Source organism: Felis catus, chromosome D1 (genome assembly GCF_018350175.1).
Source record: "Felis catus isolate Fca126 chromosome D1, F.catus_Fca126_mat1.0, whole genome shotgun sequence".
NCBI classification, from domain to species: Eukaryota; Metazoa; Chordata; class Mammalia; order Carnivora; family Felidae; genus Felis; species Felis catus.
The window spans coordinates 109,220,583-109,235,429 of NC_058377.1; the positions used below are offsets into that span (position 1 = coordinate 109,220,583).

A 14,847-nucleotide genomic window follows, 5' to 3' on the forward strand; every position below is an offset into this window, starting at 1 on the left:
AGGGCTAAGCTTCGCCGCAAGAGGCGGAGTTTCGGGTGGGGCGGGGCTTTTAAGGGGGCGGGGCATCGGGACAAGGGGCGGAGTGTGGCGCTTCGCGCTCGCCCCCTCCCCCGGCCCCGGGTGTCCCCGTGACGAGGCAGCGCGGAGCCGCCGCGGGCCGGGCCCATCCCGCCGCAGCGGCCCCGGGGCCGAGCAGGGGCGAGGCGCGGAGGGAGCGGCGCCGAGTGGGGCCGGGAGCGCGGCCAGGTGAGACCGCCGGGGCGGAGGGGGCGGGGGCTGCGCCGGGCGGGCCCCGGCGGGCGCGGGGGGCGTGTTTGCGTGTCTGAGGGTGGCAGGGGGAGTGGGTCCGAGGGCTGGCGCAGGGGGTTGTTTGCGCGCTCGCGGGTCCCGAGTGGGCTCTGCGCCCGTCCGGGCACTGCCCGCGGGGCTCGGGGTGTGCGGGACTGTGTGCGTGCGCGCGCGTGTTTGTGGCGAGGGGCCGCCGGGTGTGTATCTGCGTATGCGCTGGGCCGTCATTGTGCCTGCCCCGGGCGCGGGGCGCGGGGCTCGGGGCTCGGGGCTCGGGGCGCGGGCCTGCCCCGGTGCAGTCCCTCCTGAGCGGGGATGTTTTCCAAACAGGCTTCCTGCGGAGACTGGCTCTGCTGCAGCCCCAGCCGGAGGGGGGAGCGCCGCCCCCACAGGCCTCCAGAGACCCGGGCGGCCCTGGGACTGCAGACAGACACCTGAGGGAGGGAGGGGGCGCGCACCCGGGAGGGGTCCAGAGGCCCGCCCGCCCGGCGAAGCCAAGATGGGGAGACTGAGGCAGATGGATGGGGAGGAGAAGGTGGCCAGACAGGATGACATGAGGAGGAGGGTGGGAAGAGAGACGGGCGAAAAGGACAGCCCCGGGAGGACAGAGAGTCATTGAGGAAAAAGACAGACAGACAGAGGCCTAGACCTGCAAGGGACTAAATGATTAAGATAGATAGAGTCCAAGAGCCCAACGGAAGGGTTACTCTGAGGCCCCGGAGCCAAGAGCCAAACCCAGGAACTGAGTCTAAGATGAGGAATAAGGGCCCTCTAACTCTTGAGGTGTCTCTCTTCCAAGCACATCCCAGACTCTGGGATCCTAGCCAAAAAGAAGCCTCTGGCCACCCCAAGTTGGTCTACCCCTCTGGCCCTCCCAGATATCCCGACCCTCTGATTGTGGGGCCCTTTGCTCTTGGTTCCATCCCACCCATTTCCCTTCCCTGGTATCCCAGCAACCCCGGGGCAGTTTAAAGGAGACCGAGGTGGAGTGGTTGCCATAGCAACAGAGGTGGTGAAAGGTCACTCTGGCCTTTGCCTAGGTGGTCCTGGCAGCAGGCCTGAGCTGGCATTGAAGGGGTTGGGATGAGAGGTTGCAAAATTCTTTTTCTCCTCTCCCACTCTGCCCAGAATGGTGCTAGAAGGAAACCCTGAAGTGGGGTCTCCCCGAACCTCAGACCTCGGGCACCCAGGGAACCAGGGCTCTTGTGTCCTCTCTTCTCCTGGTGAAGATGCGCAGCCAGGCGAGGAGCCCATCAAGTATGGCGAACTCATCGTCCTGGGGTGAGCGACCCTGGCCCAGGTGGGGCAGGGCACCAGGCATCCCCCAGGGCAACCAGATCAAGGGCCCCAGCTCTCCCCACATATGACCTTCTGCTGTTTGTCCCTCCTCACCTCCCCAACTGAGAGAGTTGACCAAACCCACCTCAATTCCTGTTATTTTATCTTCCCATTTTTAATAAATTACTGAGAAAACTCCGACTGCCCACCTAAGTTTCTGATCAGAAATAAAGTAGCACCATCTGCCTTTCATAAAGCACCTAGTATATGTAGTCTGGGGCGAAGAACTTTGGTTCTCCAGCAAAAATACTTGGTTCAAATCCTGCCTCTGCAAGTAGCTTAACTTCCCTGTGCCTCCATTTTCCCACCTTACAAATAGGGATGATGATAATACCTCAGAGGGTTTTTGGAGGAATGAATGAGGTGATTTCTGTAAAGCACGTAGAACAGTGCCTGGCACATATCAAGTGTTCTGGGAGGCAGGCTTGTGCCAAGCCCTTTCATGGACATTATTTCATTTCAATCTTCACAAAGATGCTGTGAGGAAGGAGGTGAGGAAACCGAGGCTCAGAGAGGGGAAGTGACTGGTCCAAGGGCACACAGCTGGTAAGTGGCAGGGCTGGGATTCGGACCCAGGGCTTTCTTACTCCAGGTCTAGTGCACACTCACTAAGCCACAGCTGACCCTCACGCTACAGATGAGAACCGAGGCCAGGAGAGAGGAAGCCTTGTGAGTTGGTGGTCTGTGGGTAAACTTCATCCCTTCCTGGTCTCCGCCTGACCGGGATCCCTGCACCACCCGCTTAACTCCACCCCCAGGCACAGATCCCTCTTCTGCCTCCTCCATCCACACCTTTTGGCCTCTCTCTCTGCCATCTGCCCCGAAGAAAATATTTGAGAAGCCATGCTGTCATTTTGATTACTTAGAAATAATAAGGGCTGTTATACATGAACACGCCATGTGCTTTTCCCCTAATAATCATAGTTAACGTTTATCAAGGGCTTGCTGTAGGTCTGTCACACTCTGTGCCGGACATTTTTTAAATGCTTGATGTCATTTAGTTCTCGCAATGAACCTGTGAGGTAGGTCCTGACTAATTAGCACCGTTTTACAGAGGTCATGTGATAAGTGGAAGAGCCAGAATTTAAGCCAGGCCCACCTGAGCCTCAAGCCCACGTCCTGAACTGGCCCACACCCCATAGGTGGGAAGATTTTACAAGGGCAAAAGTGATCCCCCTCTCAGGGATGCTTGCATGATAGGAGCAGCTGCTTGGTGTCCCAAAGGAAGGGCAGGCTTTCCAGTTGAGGGTGAGGCCACTGATGGGGGGAGAGTGCAGACCTAAGGGTATAGGCCCTCTTGACAGCTGTTTGTTCTCTGTAGAGCAGTGAAGCCCCACACTGGTTATAGAGCCACCCGGAGAGCACATTGAAAATACTCATTGACAGGCCTGTCCGAAACCTACAGAATCAGAATCTCCATGGGTAGAGCCAGGAAATCTGTATTTTAACGAGCTCATGAGAAGACTCTGATTTAAGTGGGCCTTCTCTGTATTTGGCAGCTCTTCATCCTAGTACTGCCTGCTCTAAATCCTTCCATGGCTCCCTAGTCTTCCAGAAAAAAGTCCAGGCTCTTAAGCTTGGTGTTCAGGGCCCTTCCAGCAGCTTCATCTTCCTCTACTGCAGTTTATCACCCAAATCACCACTCCCTGATCTCACCAAACCCTGCCAGTCTCATGACCTTTGCTTGGGGTGAGCCTTCCCTCGGGAAGGGCTTCTGCAAGAAAGGCCGGAGTCAGACGACCCAAGTTCAAATCTCTGACTTTTTCACTTACTAGCCTGGGACCTCAGGCAGGTCATTTTACCTCCCTGAGCCTCAATTTTTCTCATTTGTAAAATGGGAAGAAAGGTACTTGCCTGGCAGGACATTGCACAGATTCCATTAGGTAATTAATAACGTGAAGCACCGGGAACACGGGAGGCTCCAGTACATGGCAGTGACCAAGGCTGTGACTCACCCCATCTTTGCCTTCCACAATCACCCCCTCTGGATAAGAGCTGGAAGGAAGGTAGAAATTTGACATGTTATGGGTATATGGAGGTGGTGGCATTGTGGGTCTGTCTTTTCTTTCTTTCTTTCTTTCTTTCTTTCTTTCTTTCTTTCTTTCTTTCTTCCTTCCTTCCTTCCTTCCTTCCTTCCTTCCTTCCTTCCTTCTTTTCTTAAAGTTGGTTTATTTATTTTGAGAGATATATACAGAGAGCATGAGCAGGGGAGGGGCAGAGAGAAAAGGAGAAAGAGAGAGAGAGAGAGAGAGAGAGAGAGAGAGAGAATCCCAAGCAGGCTCTGCACTGTCAGCACAGAGCCCAACACAGGGCTCGAACTCATGAACAGTGAGATCATGACCTGAGCTGAAACCAAGAGTCAGATGCTTAACCAACTGAGCCACCCAGGTGCCCCTCTGTTTTTTCTTTCATTCTGGTTTCCAGTCATACTTGTGGTGTAACAAGTGACAGTTTGCTATAGAGGTGAATCCTTTCTAGTTCTTCAAAGCCCAGCTTCCTCTTCTAGAAACCTGATCTGAGGCCAGAATTCCCTTCTCCTGCCTCTGGGCCTGTGGCACAGTTGGTACTCAGGTTCCTTGAAAAGCTCAGGACCCCCGCTTCCCTGCCACTGAGGACACAGAACTGACCAGCGGTGTGCCCCCGATGCCACCCCACGGCCCAGCATCTGGCCACACATGGCTCAGGCATCCAGGAAGCACTGGTTAATTGAATGAAAAGTCTTTTGTCGCTACTCTGCTCCTCACCCTACTTCCCAAAGGCACTGATTTGATATAGTAGGGAGGGTCTTCTAGTTTCAGATGCTTCTAGTGTTTGTTACCGACCGTAGAACGTGCCCAGAAGTTAGCAGTTCCTCCAAATCTCTCAGGGGCTCACTTTCTTTTTTTTTTTTTTTCTCTCTCTCTCCCTTCAATTCCTTCTTTTTAACCCTCCACATCCACAGCTACAATGGGTGTCTGGCAAGTGGGGACAAGGGCCGCCGGAGAAGCCGCCTGGCACTGAGCCGCCGGCCCCATGCCAACGGAGTGAAGCCAGACGTCATGCACCACATCTCCACACCGCTCGTCTCCAAGGCAAGCAGCCTGTCCCAGTAGACCTGGACAAAAGTCCTGTGCTTCCTGCCCAGATCCCAGGTCCTCAGCCTTCCCAGTGCTGCCTTCCCACAGGCCTGCTGGAGCAGGGGAGCCCTCTGTGTCTTCTGGGGCTACCAGGGAAGTAGTACCGAGAGGAGATCCCCTGCAGCGTACCACACTTTACAGTTTGCAGACTGTTTCTTTGATGACCAGATCCCAGCCATTGAATGGAAACGATCAGCATCATTTAGAGGCAGCCAAGGCTCAGAGAAGGGATGTGACAGTCACACAGCAATGGCAAAGGAAAGCCTTTGGCTTCAGAGGATTTGGGTTAAGATACAAGCTCTCTTGTTTCCATCTGTGTGACTTTGGGCCAGTTTCTTCTCCTCCCTGAGCTGCGGTTCCCTCAGCCATAAGATGGGAATAATAACCAGGCCTCCCTCTTGGGGTGGCTGTAGGGATCAGATAAGGCAACCTGAGTATAGTGCCAGTTGCACAGGACATCCTCTGCGAGGGTAGAACTGCCCCTTCCCTGGGATTGGCCAGTGGGCGTTGGGTTCCAACTTGTGGCTCAGAGGCTCACACTTCTCTTGGCCACATGCCCTGGGAAGTGACTTCTCCTTTCTCCCCACCAGGCACTGAGTAACCGTGGCCAGCACAGCATCTCGTACACACTGTCCCGGAGCCACTCGGTCATAGTTGAATACACACATGACAGTGACACAGACATGTTCCAGGTATGCTCAGGCCCCTCTGTAAGCCTCTTGGCCACGGAGCCACCGGGCTTCAACATCCAGCACTGCAGGCATTCCAGGGTGACCCTGGAGGACTGAAGGCCGTGGTGAGGGTGTTTTGGGTGGGTGGGGGGGGGGACTCAGTGTAATCAACTACTCTTCAGATGAGGAAGCAGGATGTCCTATGAGGCCTTTGACTTCCTGGAGTCACACAGCAAATCAGTGGCTGTATCAAAATTTAAAACTCAAGACCAGACTCCCAGGCCACGGGAGGCCATACAGCTTAAGAGTTCAGAGTGCTGTGCGACAGTCATACTACCTGGGTCAGATCCCAGCTCCATCACTTACTAGCTGGGTAACTTTGGGCAAGCGTCGCTTAGACTCTCTGGGCCTCTGTTTCCTCATCTGTACAGTGGGGCCCACAGTATACCCACCCCATGGAATTATTGGGAAGATTAGCTGAGATATGGCACATGAAGGGCTTAGCACGGTATCTAGTAAATTTAAAAAATTCACTATGTGCTGCTAATGTTTGAGCACTCCCAGACCGTGGGTGTCACGTTTTCACTGGTCAATTAAAAAAAATAATAAACTCATTTTTATTGAGTGGGGGAGACAGAGAAGCCCCAGATCCTAGCCATTGGATTTGGAGACCCCAGCTGAGAGCCCAGAGTGCTTAGGGAGTCGGGGTGGTACTTCCCCCTCCTCGTTGTTTGGTGACCCCGCAGGCGGAACCCTGGGGTAGGAAGCCTGTGGGATTGAGCCGTGCACTGTATCCCTGCGCTCGCCCTCCTCTTCCTCACAGATCGGCCGTTCCACCGAGAACATGATCGACTTTGTGGTAACGGACACATCGCCTGGAGGAGGGGCCGCCGAGGGCCCCTCTGCCCAGAGCACCATCTCCCGCTATGCCTGCCGCATCCTCTGTGACCGCCGGCCGCCCTATACTGCCCGCATCTATGCTGCTGGCTTTGATGCCTCCAGCAACATCTTCCTTGGAGTGAGTGAGCCCCCCCCAGGCAGGGACCGGCACTTTATCTGAGAGTGAGCCGAGGGGTAGGGTGGGGAGGGTCAGTGTCCTGGGGTGATGGACCAGTGGGCAGTCATCATAACCGTGACCTATGCTGGCAGTGGCAATGTCACTTGAAACATGAACACAGTGAGACTCCAGGACTTCAGGTGATGCCCCCGGCCATGCAGCACCCATTCCAGTCCTCTCTGGGCTCCCTCTGACTGCGAGGGTATTGGGGCAGCATCCCGGGATCGCGGCCTGCTGGGGGCCACTCGGGGATATGATCTGATCCCACATGTGGTCCCAGGAGCGGGCAGCCAAGTGGCGGACCCCCGACGGCCTGATGGACGGCTTAACCACCAATGGGGTCCTGGTGATGCACCCAGCAGGCGGCTTCTCTGAGGACTCGGCCCCGGGTGTCTGGAGGGAGATATCAGTCTGTGGGAATGTGTACACTCTGAGGGACAGCCGCTCGGCACAGCAGCGAGGGAAGCTGGTAGGTGGCCTGCTCCATCCTCCCCGCCCCCGACTCCTTCCCAGGCCCTTCCCCCTGATCTCCAGCCCTCCTACACAAGGGAGCTCCAACAGGTTCCATTTGGGGGTCATGCCCCACTTGCCCCACAGAGAGGACCAGACCAGTGGCTCCAAAATGTAGCTCACATACTGCTGGAGGTCTATGGGGTGAGGCGCGATAGAGCACACATAAATGAGCTGTGCGGTAGAAAGTGGCCTTAGGGATGCCGACAGCTTAAAACATCCCAGCCTCCTGTGAGGATGACACTTGGCCCATGTGTGAGCAGTTTATAGCCGAAAGTGTTGGCAGTTTGCAACGTGTCTCTCACGTTCGGATGGATTTAGCTTTATTATCCTCTACTAGCGGGAAAGGGCCCTTGGAGTAGTTCTCACGGAGGTGACAGTGAATGCTCCACGTGGCACAGATCAGAGAACTAACATTAGGAGCTGGGACAGAGTCCTAGAGAGAGGCAGGGTCACGTGGCTAAGCTCCTTAAATGGGCCTCTCCGAGCTCTTCCAGGGCTCAAGCACACCCGGCAAACAGATGCACAGTCTCAGGGAAGAGCATGGCTTCTCTTTCCAGAGCACCGATTCTACGGGGAGATTTGGAGAAACATTATCTTTAAAATCGGTGCGTGTGAATATTTCACTGGCACACACTTGTTGAGTACCTACTGTGTTCCAGGCACTGTTCCAGATGTTTACGTTGATTGATTCATGGGAACCACTTGAGATAATGGGATGCAGACTCCATCTCGAGGATAAGGAAATTAAGACACAGAGAGGTTGAGTTACTTGACCGGGGATGCAAAGTTAGTAAACAGTGAAGCCAGGAATCACACCCAGGCACGCTAGTTCTAGAATCATTGCTTTTAACCACAGCCACTGGGACAGCTGCCTTGGGCTAAGCCCCCCAGTGTTTCTCAGATAGAAGGGTTTTCCCACTTCTGCCCTTAGGGGAGACCCTGGGAACAACCTTGTTTTGGTCAAGCTCTCCTGATTTGACAGATAAAGTGACCGAGGCCCCTGTCACACTGTGAGGGACAGTGCATGCCTGGGAGCACTGACTTGCTCTCCCACATGGGTTCTCAGGCCTCCTGGCTCCTCTGCCCCAGCCCACCCCACTGGCCCAGGGTGTTCTCTCCAGGGAGGTTCAGTGGGATGGATAGGTGGCTTGGCTGGGGTGACGGCTGCCCAATGGCCAGGAGTTCGGGGGCCTCTTGAGCAGTAAGGCCCTTCTGCTGTCTCTGGCAGGTGGAAAACGAGTCTAATGTGCTGCAGGACGGCTCCCTCATTGACCTGTGTGGGGCCACGCTGCTATGGCGCACGCCAGCAGGGCTGCTGAGGGCACCCACGCTGAAGCAGCTGGAGGCCCAGCGGCAGGAGGCGAACGCAGCACGGCCCCAGTGCCCCGTGGGCCTCAGCACCCTGGCCTTCCCCAGTCCGGCCCGTGGCCGCACAGCACCCGACAAGCAGCAGCCCTGGGTCTACGTCCGTTGTGGCCACGTCCACGGCTACCACGGCTGGGGCTGCAGGAGAGAGCGGGGCCCCCAGGAGCGCGAGTGTCCTCTCTGTCGCCTCGTGGGACCCTATGTCCCCCTATGGCTCGGCCAGGAGGCCGGCCTCTGTCTGGACCCTGGACCACCCAGCCATGCCTTTGCACCCTGCGGCCATGTCTGCTCTGAGAAGACTGCCCGCTACTGGGCCCAGACACCACTGCCCCATGGCACCCATGCTTTCCATGCTGCCTGCCCCTTTTGTGGGGCCTGGCTCACCGGCGAGCATGGCTGCGTCCGCCTCATTTTCCAGGGGCCACTGGACTAGGCTCTCCCGGGGCCCTGGATGCCGTGCCCACCTGCCCACCTAGGTCCCCCACCTTCTGCAGCCCAGAGGGAGCTCTGCATGTGGGACTCTACCTGCCGGCACATAGCCACACCGGATGGACGTGTTGGATGGGCTGTGCTCCTCCCTCTTATCTCTGGTCCCCCAAACCCCTACCCCAGTCATAATGATGGGGCCCTCAGCACCAGCTCTGTCCCGGGCTTTCCTGGGGTGTCCTACATCATGCCGCCTACACTGTGTCCCTGGGGGAGTGAAGGGGCCGTGGGCCCCTGACCCCCAGCTTAGGCTGGCTGTGCCCCGAGCCTGCCGACCCAGCTCCAGATATACTCACCCTGCTGCTGCCCTGGGTTCCTCTATAAACCTTGCTGCTCAGCTGCCCTCGCAAATCCCGCGTGTCCAGCATGAGTGCAGTGCCGCCAGCCCCTGCGTGAGTGATGGGTGGGCAGCAGGCTGGGACTGGCATCTGCTGATACCCACCGTGGGCTGGACCACTATGCCAAGTGGGCTCTGGGGACAGACACAATCAGACTTGGTTCGCTGCCCGGTGGAATTCACAGTCTAGTGGACGACAGACCAAATTACTGAATGACAGCACAGTTTCCTGTGTGCCAGGATCAGAGGCTGTGGAGCAGGTCTCACTAGAAGGCGGGAGGGTGAGGGGGGCTCGGGTGGGAACTCCCCACAGGAAGGGGAGTGTGCTGTGGGCAGGAGGGAGGCTGAGCACAGGCTCAGGTAGGAGGAAGCAGAGAACTGAGCGAGCGGTTGAGTGTCTGGGGCAGTGGCAACAGGGGGCAGAAAGGAGGCCGGAGCAAGAGGTTGGGGCTGTGCTGATGGGGAAGATGCCGGATGGAGGCTTTGGGACCTCATTTGTGGACAGTCAGGACCAGGGGGAAGAGAGGGGACTCTCACAGTGCGCTGGCTGACAGAAGGGCTGGTATTGCCAAGTGCCCACCATGCCCCTTGCTGTGCTGCTGCTGCTAATAACTTTGTTAATGGAGCACTAACTAGGAGGTTTTGCTATTTGATCCTCATAGCAACCCAGGGAGGAAGGTGTTACCATTTCTATCTAAGATTCTGAGATTAAGGCACATGCGCCAAGTCATACAGCTAGAAAAGATTCAAATCCTGGCCTTAGCCCACCCTCCTCTCCATCACACTGTGCTGCTTTCCTTGAACAGGGGTGGGAGAAGTTGGGAGGGCAGCTCAGGTAACTGGAACAGCATTGCAAAGGTGTGGCAGGAAAAATGCTTGGTGACAGAGGAGCCAGGTCTGGAGGGATGAGGAATGAGGGGTGTGGATGTTGGGCTGGGGCCTGGTGGCCCTTGGTTGCCACGAAGACCAAGTCTAAACTGGACCCCCACTCATCCTAAGTGTCACTTCTTCCTGAGAGCCAAGGCAGCCTCGGTGTGCTGCTGGGGTTGCTTCCAGACCATTCCTGGGGGCAGCAACCTCGGGAGACAGGTAGGTGGAAGTTCTGGAGATCCAAAAACCTGAAAAAGAGGCTCTAAGTACAGGCCTGACCCGGGCATCATCCCCAGTTGAAGACAGCTGTTAGAGCCTTAGGGAGTACAGATTCCAAGGGGAGGGATCTGCCCCGGGCCACACAGCTGGTGGGGGCCACAGAGATCAGACGTAGGGCTCTTGAGAGGACAGAGGGCACCGGTGGGTGGTGAAAAGGGGATGTGATGAGCTTCAGTGCATCACACTGCCACAGTGGGGGAGCCCAGATGGGATGCTCAGGTGGATGTGGGAGTACTGTGACACACACACACACACACCACTAGGAATCCGGCTCTTCCCAGTTGTTCTTTCTTCTGACCCTGTTGGGAACCAGTCAGGGGAATGTTCCAGTCCCATTCCAGCAGAGAACTTTAGTCTCTGGGAGAAGAGACAAGCAAAGAGCATGGAACCATCCCAGGGAGAACTCAGAGGTAGTGGTGGGGGGTAATACAGCCCTGAATTTGGCCCAGCTTTGCCCCTTCCCAGCTCTTGGAGCCTCAGTCACCTGTTAAATGGAATAGCAGTTACTACATCACCAGATGGTTGTGACTGTATAGAGAGCACCTGTAACACAGTAGGTACTTAATGTTACTTCCTCACATACCCCTCCTGCATTTCCATGGGGAAGAACCAAGGCTGGGGATGGTCATGACTCCAGTGAGTGGACTGCTCCATATGATTGTGTGTGTGTGTGTGTGTGTGTGTGTGTGTGTGTGTGTGTGTGTGTGTGTTGGGGCAAGTGGAGGGGACAGTGTGGTGGAAGGTGTCAGGAAGGCTAGACTCCTGTTCGGGGACACCTGAGGATAGGCTGGGTGGCCTTAGGGAAGTCAATGAACCTATTAGCCTCAGTTTCCCCATCTCCTGCAATGGGTAAAATGATATCCTACCAGGGTTTTTGCAAGAATGGAATATCCTCCATGTCAAGCTGCTAACACAGGACCTCGTGTGCTCAAATTAACCGCGATCATAAAAACATAGTTTGGTTAAGGGTCCCAGGTGGGCTGGAATCTTTTGCTAGCCTGAGCTGCCCACTGGTGGCTGGAGAACACTACCTCCTTTACTGGTGCACATTTCAAATTCACTCATATCAAGGAAGTGTACCCATTTTAAAGACAAAACTGAAGCACAGGGAAGAAGAGGGTGACTTTCCTAAGGACATAGATCAATTTATTGAGCTCCTTGTAATGATAATCATCATCAGAGCCAACAGTAAGTAGCACTGTTGTGTCAAGCAGGGCCTTGGGCACTTTCGTAAATGAGAAACCGGCGTCAATGCTGGGCAGATGCTGCCGGGGGCCTAGACACAGGTGTGGCAAAGGTATGGCGAGGAGAGTATGTGGATTTCAGGTATTCCCTTTCCCCAGTTCCTCTGGGCACAACACTAGGGGGCAGACTGTCCACTCATCACTTCGCTCCCTGGAGTGGAGACAAGTGTTAGCCCAGCCCGGGTTTACTGGCCGAGGGAGCCAAAGACTCCGAGAGATGAAGTGTCCCACCCAAGTCCACACAGCCAGTAGGCAATGGAGGCTGGATTCGACCTCAGATGGCCTGGCTCCTCCCACACTGACCCAGGACCTTCACAGTGCTCCCCACTCGGCCCAGGCCTGGTGCCAGCACTTCTACATGCCATGCTCCACCCAGGATATCCTCTTGTGAGTCCACCCAGACGTGCAAAAGTCTCAGGCCCAGCTCTGCCTTTTGGGGTCACAGGCAGCTTTCCGATCCATCGAGTTATCGGCCAAGCACCAACAGACTGCTAGGCCTCTCGCCCCTTTGTGCCGAGGAAACAAAGGCTCAGAGATGTTTAGCAGCTGCATCCCAACACCCTGGCGAGTCAACGGCAGGGCAGTGATGCACTTGAGGGCATTTCTCCGTGTCTCCGCGAGGGTGTGATCACCTCAGCCTAAGCCCAGCAGCTCGCCCTGTAGGGTCGCAGTCTCCTAAGTATCTCCACGGCCTGACCCTCGAATCCTGTGAGGAAGAAGGAGCCACATGACTTCCATTGTGCAGGTTTCCACCTGCAAAACTGAGGTGGGGGACCCAAAGCAGAGTCGGGTTGGGACTCTGACGGGGAGTCCCTGTGCTCCGTACAGACACCCATGCCGCCCCGTCCGGACTCGGAGGGACCTGGTCAGCCCAGTCTGCCGGGACCACGCCGCGGCCAGGCCAGCCACTCAGGTTCCAGTGGCCCGCGAGAGCACCCTCGCTGACAAAGGCCAAGGCCGCAGGGGCCATCCCCGTGCGACCCTGTAGGGCCCGGGGGCGGGGAGAGGCGGGCCGGCGGACTGCGCCGAGGCGCGCCTATTGGCTGGAGCTGACGCCCATCCGGGCCCCGAGGCCCGACAATTGGCCGCGGGGGGCGGAGTTCGCGGAGCCCCAATGAATGGGGGAGCCGGAAGCAGGAAGTGAGTTTGCGATCCGAGCAGCTGCTGCAGGTGAGGCGCGGCGCCCGGGTTTTGGGGTCACGGTGCGTCATCCTCGGGGGACAGGGCGAGTCTGGACCGAACGCAAGATCATTCTTTTTCTGCCTTCCATCCAGTACCCCTTCCACATTCATTGTGGCCCCTATGCCAAGGAACCCTCCGGGCAGCAAAGAGTTAACCCGGGGCGGGGGCGGGAGGTGGGGTTAGTGCTATTGGGGCGGAGCATCCGGAGTGGTGGGGGAGGCTGGACACTCATTCCTGGTAAGGGGGGGGGGGGGCGGTGTGGAAAATGCACTGGGTTGGGAGGTCCCGGGTCCCAACGGGGCTGTGAGAATTCGGTAAGTTTCGTGGCCTCTCTAAGCCTCAGTCTCTCTGTCTGTAAAATGAGTTTTCTTCCAGCTCCGAACTTCTGCGGCTCTGAGGCTCCCCTGGCCGAGCACGGGGGAGAGGGTAGGAGGATGGAGGGCCAAGGAAAAGGCAGTTAGAAGGATGAGAGTGAGACAGATTGCACACTGTCCTGGTGAGGTTGGCGTTATTATCACCCCCATTTTACAGAGGTGAAAACGGAGGCACGGAAAAGTGAAAACTGACTTGATTTTAGAAGTCTAGAGCTGAACCAAGTTTGGAACCTGGGGCTTCCAGCTGATAGCATGGAACTCTGTCCTTTTGAACACAGTGGTGGGTGGAATTGAAGAATTCTGAATTCACAATTCAGGAGAATTCTGAAGAGGAGTTTAGGAAGTCAGAGAAGGAGGAGGGGAGGCTGAGTGCCCCCTCCCCCACCCCCGCTGGGAGTCTAGAGATGCAGGTCTCTGCTTCTGATCTCTCCCTTGTGTTATTACTTGTGTTATTAGGCAAAGCTCCTAGCCTCTCTGGGCCTCAGTTTCCCCATCTGTAATACTGGTAGTTGAATTCATTCTTTAAGGTTTAGGGGCCCCAGGCCAAATGTGACCCACCAATGTATTTTGTAATATCCTTGGGTGAGTCACCTAACCTCTGAGCCTCAGTCAACATATCTGGTGAATGGGTTTGGGGGAGGATTAAATGAGACCATGAGAGTGCAGAGCTAGGTGTGTGGTAAATGATGGCTGTGATGATGGTGATGGTTCTCAGCAGGGCCCATGGCGGACGCCCAGTACATCCTGCCCAATGACATCGGTGTGTCTAGCCTGGACTGCCGCGAGGCCTTCCGCCTGCTGTCACCCACAGAGCGCCTGTATGCCCACCATCTGTCACGGGCCGCCTGGTACGGAGGCCTGGCTGTGCTGCTGCAGACCTCCCCTGAGGCCCCCTACATCTATGCCCTGCTCAGCCGCCTCTTCCGTGCCCAGGACCCAGACCAGCTGCGCCAGCATGCCCTGGCTGAGGGCCTTACCGAGGAGGAGTATCAGGTCAGTTCTTTTAGGTCATCCTGCATTTCCTGAGGGGCTTCTGGGTATGAGGGACCGCAAGCAGGGGTACAAAGGTCTTTCTCTTTAGATTAGACCAAAGGTTGCATATACAGGAACCTCCTCTCCTAGAGTCTCAGTCTTACCTGTAAAACATGCATGAGGGTAGTCTGTACCTTCTAGGGCTGCAGTGACCTGACTCCAAGATAAATAGTGGCTGCTGTGATTTAACAGGGGCTGTGAGTAAAGGCAACAGCTGTGGAGATTCAGAGGCAGTAGAGGAATGAGTCCAGGGTAGGAATCGGGAGGTCTGAGTTCTGGACCAGCTCTTCCTCCACCATGTTGTGCGTTCCTGCCTGTCCTCTGGTTTTTGTTTGTTCGTGGGTCTGTTGGCCAAATAATATGTGAATACATTTGTAGTGCATTGTTGCAATGCAGAAGGACACAAAATACAAAGATCACTCATTGGATGGTGCGGTGTGCAGCCTTTTAATTCCTCTGTCTGTGTATTGCATACCTACATGTGTACATGCACATGTGTATCCGTTCCTCATTTTGTCCTTTACATAAATGAGATCATGCCATGTGTGAGTAGGATCTATTTCTAGAAGTCGCATTGCTGGGTCAAAGGCTCTGTACGTTTATAATTGATTGATGTTGTTAAATCATCTTCTACAAAGGTTTCACCCAGGATGTATGAGAATGTGGCCTGTTTTTCTATATGTAAAATAAAGGGA

The 14,847-nt window shown here is 55.8% G+C and overlaps 2 protein-coding genes across 8 annotated transcripts in view; both read left to right on the forward strand.

Annotated features, from left to right (window-relative positions):
• Nucleotides 1-92: 92 nt before the first annotated feature.
• Nucleotides 93-9,185, forward strand: PELI3 (pellino E3 ubiquitin protein ligase family member 3). Of its 2 annotated transcripts, XM_023240084.2 has the most exons (8): nt 93-246; nt 1,417-1,569; nt 2,101-2,172; nt 4,568-4,697; nt 5,333-5,434; nt 6,237-6,431; nt 6,751-6,939; nt 8,212-9,185. In XM_023240084.2, the coding sequence occupies exons 2-8, from the start codon at nt 1,418-1,420 to the stop codon at nt 8,779-8,781; spliced, it is 1,410 nt and encodes a 469-aa protein (XP_023095852.1). In that variant the 5' UTR covers nt 93-246; nt 1,417; the 3' UTR covers nt 8,782-9,185. The 2 variants fall into 2 exon arrangements, with proteins under 2 accessions (XP_023095852.1, XP_023095853.1); XM_023240085.2 differs by lacking the exon at nt 2,101-2,172.
• Nucleotides 9,186-9,528: 343 nt separating this feature from the next.
• DPP3 (dipeptidyl peptidase 3) overlaps nt 9,529-14,847 on the forward strand; it is a 38,644-nt gene continuing 33,325 nt past the window's right edge. The window contains exons 1-2 of one of the 6 annotated variants that reach the window (XM_011287031.4): nt 9,529-12,734; nt 13,836-14,113. In XM_011287031.4, the coding sequence (XP_011285333.2) occupies nt 12,683-12,734; nt 13,836-14,113 (330 nt within the window). In that variant the 5' untranslated portion in view covers nt 9,529-12,682. Of the gene's footprint in view, nt 12,735-12,944; nt 13,061-13,835; nt 14,114-14,847 lie in introns of those variants that run through there. The other 5 variants (XM_011287033.4, XM_011287034.3, XM_011287036.4 and 2 more) reach the window with 5 other exon arrangements.